The 11,480-nt window shown below is 46.6% G+C and overlaps 1 protein-coding gene across 7 annotated transcripts in view; it reads left to right on the forward strand.

Annotated features, from left to right (window-relative positions):
• The window catches only part of LOC113403631 (mucin-2-like), a 54,516-nt gene extending 43,452 nt beyond the window's left edge, over nt 1-11,064 (forward strand). The window contains exons 5-10 of one of the 7 annotated variants that reach the window (XM_064218428.1): nt 216-386; nt 499-677; nt 1,294-1,429; nt 1,539-8,751; nt 8,992-10,128; nt 10,209-11,064. In XM_064218428.1, the coding sequence (XP_064074498.1) occupies nt 216-386; nt 499-677; nt 1,294-1,429; nt 1,539-8,751; nt 8,992-10,128; nt 10,209-10,429 (9,057 nt within the window). In that variant the 3' untranslated portion in view covers nt 10,430-11,064. Of the gene's footprint in view, nt 1-215; nt 387-498; nt 678-1,293; nt 1,430-1,538; nt 10,129-10,208 lie in introns of all 7 variants that reach the window. The other 6 variants (XM_064218431.1, XM_064218432.1, XM_064218426.1 and 3 more) reach the window with 6 other exon arrangements.
• The last annotated feature ends 416 nt before the right edge of the window (nt 11,065-11,480 follow it).

Here is an 11,480-nt window from a genome sequence, read left to right on the forward strand (position 1 = left end):
TCTGTCTGTTGCTCTTGTACGACTAAACCATAGAACTGATATGCATGAAATTTGATACGTAAAAAGTTTTAAAACTCAAAAAAGGATATAGCCCACTTTTATTTGAGGCCTCCAAAAGGGAACAATTGGGCACGAAGGATTGATAAGGCATGTACTCAGCTAGTAAGTAATAAATGTGTTGGTAAATGCAAATTTTGATCTTAAATATGTCTTAGGTATCATGTGCTGGAACTGCTCTAGAAGTTTCGACTGGTGTCAAAAAGGAACAATCACATGTACTAAAGCTAAAGCCTTTTATGGTTGACATGCTCGATGTAGTGGCAGTACAAGGACCGGCCGGTGGTGTAGAATGTTGGATGGATATTCAGAAAGGAGTTTTCCCTCAAGTAAGTTTTAATTTTAAAATGATTCGATCCGAAAACCGAAACTTTATTTGAATCTTATTTACGCTACGTTATTTAACAACATTTTACTCATAAGAATGTAATTTTTTTTTAGACAACTCCGTTGGAAAATTCGATTAAAATCGGCGAATACCTCACCATTCTTATTTATTTGAAAGATATCAGAAATCAATTTAATCTTAAAATTCACGATTGTTGGGCTTATGATAATGAAAATTATGATAGTTCGAAGACAAATAAAATTCAATTGACTGACAAAGATGGTTGCCCCAAGTAAGTATAATATTTTTAAAAGTTATGCACCTAAAACAAAACTTTGATTAACTTCGTCCTGTCTTTTATGGATGTCATTGATTTAATTTTTTTATTATAATTATAGTGAAATAATAAGCTAATGATAATCGTAATTATAATGACAGTGTAAGTTTATCACAAATATCTCAATTACAAAATATATTCCGTATGACATAACGTCAAATTGTGTAGTTTTTAGAAATTAAATATTGTGCTAAATTACAAAATAATCATAATATTTAAACTGGACTTGTTATTACATACATACATAAAAACAGTTTAATATACATAAGCATAATCTAGTAAAATTACGTTTTGCTTTGTGAGCCAATTAGAGTTGTCCAGATTTTTTTGATAACGCTCCTTCAACTGTAGTTTTTTCGATATACTTTAATAAACTTACATATTATCAGAGCCCACGGATTATTTACCATATAGTTCGTTGACGAAATTTGTCAAAACGAACATACATAAAATTCAGAAATATTTATTATTACACAGAAAACTTACCTGTTGCAATTTTCTAAAATATTTGTGTCATTTTAAATGTATGTATGTAAAACTCATATGTACATTATTTTATTTTGAATTAAAGGAAAAAGAAATTCATCGACTCATGGCAAAAATCTACAAATACTGGAAAATCTGGTGCAACATTGATTGCTTACACCAAAATAAGTGCTTTCCGTTTTCCGGAAACTGATCAAGTCTATCTGACTTGTAACGTTGAGGTGAGTTACAAATTTCAATTTCAAATAAACGCTTTATTATTTTACACATATTTAGTTAATTTTTATTTCACTAAAACTCGGCAAAGCTAATCAGCATTATTTATTTCAGCTATGCACAAGCAACTGTGATGCAAGCTGTAATGGAATTATAAAGGAAATAACAACTGTTATACCAGACACGAAATGTTATCCAGGATCTACTGACCCTCTTTGTTCAAGACCAACAACTTCTGCACAGCCAAACTGTTTCCCTGGCAACAATGACCCACGTTGCCCTAAGCTGATAACTCCTCCACCACCTAACTGCTTCCCTGGCACCAATGACCCACGTTGCCCAAAACCAACAACAACTGCTCCTCCAAGATGCTTCCCTGGCAGCAACGATCCCCGTTGCCCTAAACCAACTACAGCTACACTTAATTGTTACCCCGGTAATACAGATCCTCGTTGCCCAAGGCCTACTACACCTGAGGCACCAAGGTGCTTCCCTGGCAGTACAGACCCGCGTTGCCCAAAACCAACATCACCTGCACCACCCACATGCTTCCCAGGAAGTACTGATCCACGTTGTCCAAGTCCTACAACTACTTTACCTCCAAAACCATTATGTTATCCTGGATCACCAGACCCAACATGCCCACAAACCCCTAAGCCAACATCTCTCACACCACCTACTTATTTACCTCCATCCACGGAAATACCGAAATGCTATCCGGGCTCGACAGACGCTCGTTGTCCAAAACCAACAACTCCCGCTCCCCCAAATTGCTTCCCTGGAAACAGTGATCCCCGATGTCCGAAACCAACAACACAAGCACCACCTAACTGCTACCCTGGAAATACTGACCCACGTTGCCCAAGGCCTACGACACCTGAGGCACCGAGATGTTTCCCTGGTAGCACAGATTCACGTTGTCCTAAGCCAACAACTCAAGTTCCACCAAAATGCTTCCCTGGCAGTAGTGATCCCCGTTGTTCCAAACCAACTAAACAAGCACCACCGAACTGCTTCCCAGGCAACACAGATCCACGTTGCCCTAAACCTACAACACCTGAAGCACCGAGATGTTACCCTGGAAGTACAAACACTCGTTGTCCTAAACCAACAACTCCTGCTCCTCCGAGGTGTTTCCCTGGCAGTAGCGATCCTCGTTGCCCTAAACCAACTGCACCTACTCCTCCGAACTGCTACCCCGGTAATACAGACCCACGTTGCCCAAAGCCTACAACGCCTGAGGCCCCAAGGTGTTTCCCTGGTAGCACAGATGCACGTTGCCCTCAACCCACTACACCTGAAGCGCCCAGATGTTTCCCTGGTAGTACAGATGCTCGCTGCCCCAAACCTACAACACCTGCTGCACCGAGGTGCTATCCTGGCAGTACTGATCCGCGTTGTCCAAAACCTACAACTCCTTCACCTACCAAACCAGTCTGTTATCCTGGGTCACCCGACCCGAAGTGCCCACAGCCTCCTAGGCCTACTACTCTAACACCACCTACTTACTTACCCCCATCCACAGAAATACCTAAATGCTATCCGGGCTCGACAGACGCTCGTTGTCCTAAACCAACAACTCCTGCTCCTCCGAAATGTTTCCCTGGTAGCAGTGATCCTCGATGCCCTAAGCCTACAACACCAGCACCACCTAACTGCTACCCAGGAAATACTGATTCACGCTGCCCTAAGCCAACAACACCTGAAGCGCCAAGATGTTTCCCTGGAAGCACAGACGCTCGTTGTCCTAAACCGACAACTCCTGCACCTCCAAGATGCTTCCCTGGTAGCAGTGATCCTAGATGCCCTAAGCCAACAACACCTGCACCACCTAACTGCTATCCTGGAAACACAGATCCCCGTTGCCCTAAGCCTACAACACCTGCACCACCTAACTGCTATCCTGGAAACACAGATGCACGTTGTCCTAAGCCCACAACACCTGAAGCACCGAGATGTTTCCCTGGAAGCACAGACGCTCGTTGTCCTAAACCGACAACTCCTGCACCTCCAAGATGCTTCCCTGGTAGCAGTGATCCTAGATGCCCTAAGCCAACAAAACCTGCACCACCTAACTGCTATCCTGGAAACACAGATCCCCGTTGCCCTAAGCCCACAACACCTGAAGCACCGAGATGTTTCCCCGGAAGTACAGACGTTCGTTGTCCTCAACCAACAACTCCAGCACCTCCAAGATGCTTCCCTGGTAGCAGCGATCCTAGGTGCCCCAAGCCAACAACACCTGCACCACCTAACTGCTATCCTGGAAACACAGATCCACGTTGTCCTAAGCCCACAACACCTGAAGCACCGAGATGTTTCCCTGGAAGTACAGACGCTCGTTGTCCTCAACCAACAACTCCAGCACCTCCAAGATGCTTCCCTGGTAGCAGCGATCCTAGGTGCCCCAAGCCAACAACACCTGCACCACCTAACTGCTATCCTGGAAACACAGATCCACGTTGTCCTAAGCCCACAACACCTGAAGCACCGAGATGTTTCCCTGGAAGTACAGACGCTCGTTGTCCTAAACCAACGACTCCAGCACCTCCAAGATGCTTCCCTGGTAGCAGTGATCCTAGATGCCCTAAGCCAACAACACCTGCACCACCTAACTGCTATCCTGGAAACACAGATCCACGCTGCCCCAAACCTACAACACCTGCTGCACCGAGGTGCTATCCTGGCAGTACTGATCCGCGTTGTCCAAAACCTACAACTCCTTCACCTACCAAACCAGTCTGTTATCCTGGGTCACCCGACCCGAAGTGCCCACAGCCTCCTAGGCCTACTACTCTAACACCACCTACTTACTTGCCCCCATCCACAGAAATACCTAAATGCTATCCGGGCTCGACAGACTCTCGTTGTCCTAAACCAACAACTCCTGCTCCTCCGAGATGTTTCCCTGGTAGCAGTGATCCTCGATGCCCTAAGCCTACAACACCAGCACCACCTAACTGCTACCCAGGAAACACTGATTCACGCTGCCCTAAGCCCACAACCCCTGAAGCACCGAGATGTTTCCCTGGAAGTACAGATGCTCGTTGTCCTAAACCAACAACTCCTGCACCTCCGAAATGCTATCCTGGTAGTAGTGATCCTCGCTGTCCTAAACCTACGACACCTGAAGCTCCAAGATGTTTCCCTGGTAGCAGTGATCCTCGATGCCCTAAGCCAACAACACCAGCACCACCTAACTGCTTCCCAGGAAACACAGATCCACGTTGCCCTAAGCCCACAACACCTGAAGCGCCAAGATGCTACCCTGGAAGCACAGACGCTCGTTGTCCTAAACCGACAACTCCTGCACCTCCAAGATGCTTCCCTGGTAGCAGTGATCCTAGATGCCCTAAGCCAACATCACCTGCACCACCTAACTGCTATCCTGGAAACACAGATCCCCGTTGCCCTAAGCCCACAACACCTGGAGCACCGAGATGTTTCCCCGGGAGTACAGACGCTCGTTGTCCTCAACCAACAACTCCAGCACCTCCAAGATGCTTCCCTGGTAGCAGCGATCCTAGGTGCCCCAAGCCAACAACACCTGCACCACCTAACTGCTATCCTGGAAACACAGATCCACGTTGTCCTAAGCCCACAACACCTGAAGCACCGAGATGTTTCCCTGGAAGTACAGACGCTCGTTGTCCTAAACCAACGACTCCAGCACCTCCAAGATGCTTCCCTGGTAGCAGCGATCCTAGATGCCCTAAGCCAACAACACCTGCACCACCTAACTGCTATCCTGGAAACACAGATCCACGCTGCCCCAAACCTACAACACCTGCTGCACCAAGGTGCTATCCTGGCAGTACTGATCCGCGTTGTCCAAAACCTACAACTCCTTCACCTACCAAACCAGTCTGTTATCCTGGGTCACCCGACCCGAAGTGCCCACAGCCTCCTAGGCCTACTACTCTAACACCACCTACTTACTTGCCCCCATCCACAGAAATACCTAAATGCTATCCGGGCTCGACAGACTCTCGTTGTCCTAAACCAACAACTCCTGCTCCTCCGAGATGTTTCCCTGGTAGCAGTGATCCTCGATGCCCTAAGCCTACAACACCAGCACCACCTAACTGCTACCCAGGAAACACTGATTCACGCTGCCCTAAGCCCACAACACCTGAAGCGCCGAGATGTTTCCCTGGAAGTACAGATGCTCGTTGTCCTAAACCAACAACTCCTGCACCTCCGAGATGCTTCCCTGGTAGCAGCGATCCTAGGTGCCCCAAGCCAACAACACCTGCACCACCTAACTGCTATCCTGGAAACACAGATCCACGTTGTCCTAAGCCCACAACACCTGAAGCACCGAGATGTTTCCCTGGAAGTACAGATGCTCGTTGTCCTAAACCAACGACTCCAGCACCTCCAAGATGCTTCCCTGGTAGCAGCGATCCTAGATGCCCTAAGCCAACAACACCTGCACCACCTAACTGCTATCCTGGAAACACAGATCCACGCTGCCCCAAACCTACAACACCTGCTGCACCAAGGTGCTATCCTGGCAGTACTGATCCGCGTTGTCCAAAACCTACAACTCCTTCACCTACCAAACCAGTCTGTTATCCTGGGTCACCCGACCCGAAGTGCCCACAGCCTCCTAGGCCTACTACTCTAACACCACCTACTTACTTGCCCCCATCCACAGAAATACCTAAATGCTATCCGGGCTCGACAGACTCTCGTTGTCCTAAACCCACAACTCCTGCTCCTCCGAGATGTTTCCCTGGAAGCAGCGACCCTCGATGCCCTAAGCCTACAACACCAGCACCACCTAACTGCTACCCAGGAAACACTGATTCACGCTGCCCTAAGCCCACAACACCTGAAGCGCCGAGATGTTTCCCTGGAAGTACAGATGCTCGTTGTCCTAAACCAACAACTCCTGCACCTCCGAGATGCTTCCCTGGTAGTAATGATCCTCGCTGCCCTAAACCTACGACACCTGAAGCTCCAAGATGTTTCCCTGGTAGCAGCGATCCTCGATGCCCTAAGCCAACAACACCAGCACCACCTAACTGCTACCCAGGAAACACAGATCCACGTTGCCCTAAGCCCACAACACCTGAAGCGCCAAGATGCTACCCTGGAAGCACAGACGCTCGTTGTCCTAAACCGACAACCCCAGCACCTCCAAGATGCTTCCCTGGTAGCAGTGATCCTCGATGCCCTAAGCCAACAACACCAGCACCACCTAACTGCTTCCCAGGAAACACAGATCCACGTTGCCCTAAGCCGACAACACCTGAAGCGCCAAGATGTTTCCCTGGAAGCACAGACGCTCGTTGTCCTAAGCCGACAACTCCTGCACCTCCAAGATGCTTTCCTGGTAGCAGTGATCCTAGATGCCCTAAGCCAACAACACCTGCACCACCTAACTGCTATCCTGGAAACACAGATCCACGCTGCCCCAAACCTACAACACCTGCTGCACCAAGGTGCTATCCTGGCAGTACTGATCCGCGTTGTCCAAAACCTACAACTCCTTCACCTACCAAACCAGTCTGTTATCCTGGGTCACCCGACCCGAAGTGCCCACAGCCTCCTAGGCCTACTACTCTAACACCACCTACTTACTTGCCCCCATCCACAGAAATCCCTAAATGCTATCCGGGCTCGACAGATGCTCGTTGTCCTCAACCAACAACTCCTGCTCCTCCGAGATGTTTCCCTGGAAGCAGCGACCCTCGATGCCCTAAGCCTACAACACCAGCACCACCTAACTGCTACCCAGGAAGCACTGATTCACGCTGCCCTAAGCCAACAACACCTGAAGCGCCGAGATGTTTCCCTGGAAGTACAGATGCTCGTTGTCCTAAACCAACAACTCCTGCACCTCCGAGATGCTTCCCTGGTAGTAATGATCCTCGCTGCCCTAAACCTACGACACCTGAAGCTCCAAGATGTTTCCCTGGTAGCAGCGATCCTCGATGCCCTAAGCCAACAACACCAGCACCACCTAACTGCTACCCAGGAAACACAGATCCACGTTGCCCTAAGCCCACAACACCTGAAGCGCCAAGATGCTACCCTGGAAGCACAGACGCTCGTTGTCCTAAACCGACAACCCCAGCACCTCCAAGATGCTTCCCTGGTAGCAGCGATCCTAGATGCCCTAAGCCAACAACACCTGCACCACCTAACTGCTATCCTGGAAACACAGATCCACGTTGTCCTAAACCCACAACACCTGAAGCACCGAGATGTTTCCCTGGAAGTACAGATGCTCGTTGTCCTAAACCAACAACTCCTGCACCTCCGAGATGCTTCCCTGGTAGTAATGATCCTCGCTGCCCTAAACCTACGACACCTGAAGCTCCAAGATGTTTCCCTGGTAGCAGCGATCCTAGATGCCCTAAGCCAACAACACCTGCACCACCTAACTGCTATCCTGGAAACACAGATCCACGTTGTCCTAAACCCACAACACCTGAAGCACCGAGATGTTTCCCTGGAAGTACAGATGCTCGTTGTCCTAAACCAACAACTCCTGCACCTCCAAGATGCTTCCCTGGTAGCAGCGATCCTAGATGCCCTAAGCCAACAACACCTGCACCACCTAACTGCTATCCTGGAAACACAGATCCACGCTGCCCCAAACCTACAACACCTGCTGCACCAAGGTGCTATCCTGGCAGTACTGATCCGCGTTGTCCAAAACCTACAACTCCTTCACCTACCAAACCAGTCTGTTATCCTGGGTCACCCGACCCGAAGTGCCCACAGCCTCCTAGGCCTACTACTCTAACACCACCTACTTACTTGCCCCCATCCACAGAAATACCTAAATGCTATCCAGGCTCGACAGATGCTCGTTGTCCTCAACCAACAACTCCTGCTCCTCCGAGATGTTTCCCTGGAAGCAGCGACCCTCGATGCCCTAAGCCTACAACACCAGCACCACCTAACTGCTACCCAGGAAACACTGATTCACGCTGCCCTAAGCCCACAACACCTGAAGCACCGAGATGTTTCCCTGGAAGTACAGATGCTCGTTGTCCTAAACCAACAACTCCTGCACCTCCGAGATGCTTCCCTGGTAGTAATGATCCTCGCTGCCCTAAACCTACGACACCTGAAGCTCCAAGATGTTTCCCTGGTAGTAGCGATCCTCGATGCCCTAAGCCAACAACACCAGCACCACCTAACTGCTACCCAGGAAACACTGATTCACGCTGCCCTAAGCCCACAACACCTGAAGCACCGAGATGTTTCCCTGGAAGTACAGATGCTCGTTGTCCTAAACCAACAACTCCTGCACCTCCGAGATGCTTCCCTGGTAGTAATGATCCTCGCTGCCCTAAACCTACGACACCTGAAGCTCCAAGATGTTTCCCTGGCAGCAGCGATCCTCGATGCCCTAAGCCAACAACACCAGCACCACCTAACTGCTACCCAGGAAACACAGATCCACGTTGCCCTAAGCCTACAACACCTGAAGCGCCAAGATGCTACCCTGGAAGCACAGACGCTCGTTGTCCTAAACCGACAACCCCAGCACCTCCAAGATGCTTCCCTGGTAGCAGTGATCCTAGATGCCCTAAGGCAACAACACCCGCACCACCTAACTGCTATCCTGGAAACACAGATCCACGCTGCCCCAAACCTACAACACCTGCTGCACCAAGGTGCTATCCTGGCAGTACTGATCCGCGTTGTCCAAAACCTACAACTCCTTCACCTACCAAACCAGTCTGTTATCCTGGCTCACCCGACCCGAAGTGCCCACAGCCTCCTAGGCCTACTACTCAAACACCACCTACTTACTTGCCCCCATCCACAGAAATACCTAAATGCTATCCGGGCTCGACAGACGCTCGTTGTCCTAAACCAACAACTCCTGCTCCTCCGAGATGTTTCCCTGGTAGCAGTGATCCTCGATGCCCTAAGCCTACAACACCAGCACCACCTAACTGCTACCCAGGAAATACTGATTCACGCTGCCCTAAGCCAACAACACCTGAAGCTCCCAGATGTTACCCCGGTAGTAGTGACCCTCGCTGCCCTAAGCCTACTACACCTGAAGCTCCCAGATGTTACCCCGGTAGTAGTGACCCCCGCTGCCCTAAGCCTACTACACCTGAAGCTCCCAGATGTTACCCTGGTAGTAGTGACCCTCGCTGCCCTAAGCCTACTACACCTGAAGCTCCCAGATGTTACCCCGGTAGTAGTGACCCTCGCTGCCCTAAGCCTACTACACCTGAAGCTCCCAGATGTTACCCCGGTAGTAGTGACCCTCGCTGCCCTAAGCCTACTACACCTGAAGCTCCCAGATGTTACCCCGGTAGTAGTGATCCTCGCTGCCCTAAGCCTACGACACTTGAAGCCCCGAGATGTTTCCCTGGTAGTACAGACGCTCGTTGTCCTAAACCAACAACTCCTGCTCCTCCGAGATGTTACCCCGGAAGTAGTGACCCTCGCTGCCCTAAACCAACCACACCTGAAGCTCCCAGATGCTATCCCGGTAGCACTGATCCTCGCTGTCCTCAACCAACTAAAAAGCCCTCAACACCAAGTTCATGTTATCCTGGTTCTAAAGACCCCAAATGTCCGCAACCATTCGCACCTAGTAGTACAAACCCACCTTCGACGTACCTGCCACCATTTCCTCTAGCAAATGAAGTAAAATCTCCGCGCGTGAATAGATTAGCTATAAAAAGCTTCGATTATTACGATTCACAGGCTGAAATAGGTGAGTTATTGGTGACATCAAATTCAATTTAACGCAAAACTCGTCTCTTTATATCGTTTAATATGATTTATCTTTTTCAGATAACTTTGATTCCTCACGAACGAAACCAAAAACAAGAAATGTTAGGGACGTAAGCAAATCCTTTTACGACGAATTTCCGAGATCCTTAGAGTACTCAGCAATTGTAGGGTCTGTCATGTTTGTAATTTTATCATTAGGTGTAACTCTTTTTATATATAAGAACAAGGCGAGCCTTAAACGAAAAGAAAATGTAGCAATTATAAATACTCATCCTTGCTAAAACGATACGTTTACTTTTAAAATGTAACACAATTTTTTAAATGTCAAAAACTGACGCGTTTTTATAAAACCAATCGATTTTATATGTTATGATATTCACTGCCTTTTAAGCTTTTTATATGTTATTCGGGCATATTATATGTTGCCTTTTTTATTATAAAGGTGCCATAGGTTGATAAATTTTGACTATATTTTAGCTTTGTAAATCTTGATTATGAACATAATTACCTATATTACTAGTCAAAATACATAATGACCATTATTTTAATGTCGATATATTGCATGTATTTTATTTCCTATATATTTTTTTATACTTATACTCATTTGTGATATTTGTAAATATATAACAATATTATGTTGTGGCCATCCGTTTATAGTTAAGGTAATAATACACTTTATATTATCTCTGTGAACTGTCATTGTGTGTTGTGTTATTAATAATATTTTATAATTTTAACAATAGAAAAATTACACAATGCAGAATGTACGGAAATAGATGTTTTTGATAAAATACTAAATGTTAGTAGATTGTATATTGAGTCAATCTAAGTAAAACATTCTATGAATGTGTAAAAACTGTTTTATTTCATTATACCCTTAGATTTATAAAATAAAAAGTTTTCAATTAAAAAAAAAGGTTTAATTCAACGCCCAGTTGGAACAAAGTTGCTTTCGATGTATATTATATATTTAAATAACATATGGTGTAATAAAGCAACAATGTTCGAGAATGATTTAATAACAGAAAAAAAAAATCTTACTAAAAATTGTCTGAATTAAAACAATAAAAATTAAATTAAATAATTAAACAAAAGAAAAGATATAGAGAGAACGGAAAGTGGGGTAGGGGAAGTCGGGAGGGGCAGAACGCTTTTTCCGTATTGATTTTAAAGTAAAAAGTATTGTTTTAAAATTAACATACATTTAGAATTCATAAGTAGAAAATATTAAAAAATAATAACAATCACCTTACACTTTATTAAATCAATTAATATCAAAAAACTCAACCTAATATTCTCATTTAACTGAAATTGTATATAACCTTAATACTA

Source organism: Vanessa tameamea, chromosome 22, assembly GCF_037043105.1.
Source record: "Vanessa tameamea isolate UH-Manoa-2023 chromosome 22, ilVanTame1 primary haplotype, whole genome shotgun sequence".
NCBI classification, from domain to species: Eukaryota; Metazoa; Arthropoda; class Insecta; order Lepidoptera; family Nymphalidae; genus Vanessa; species Vanessa tameamea.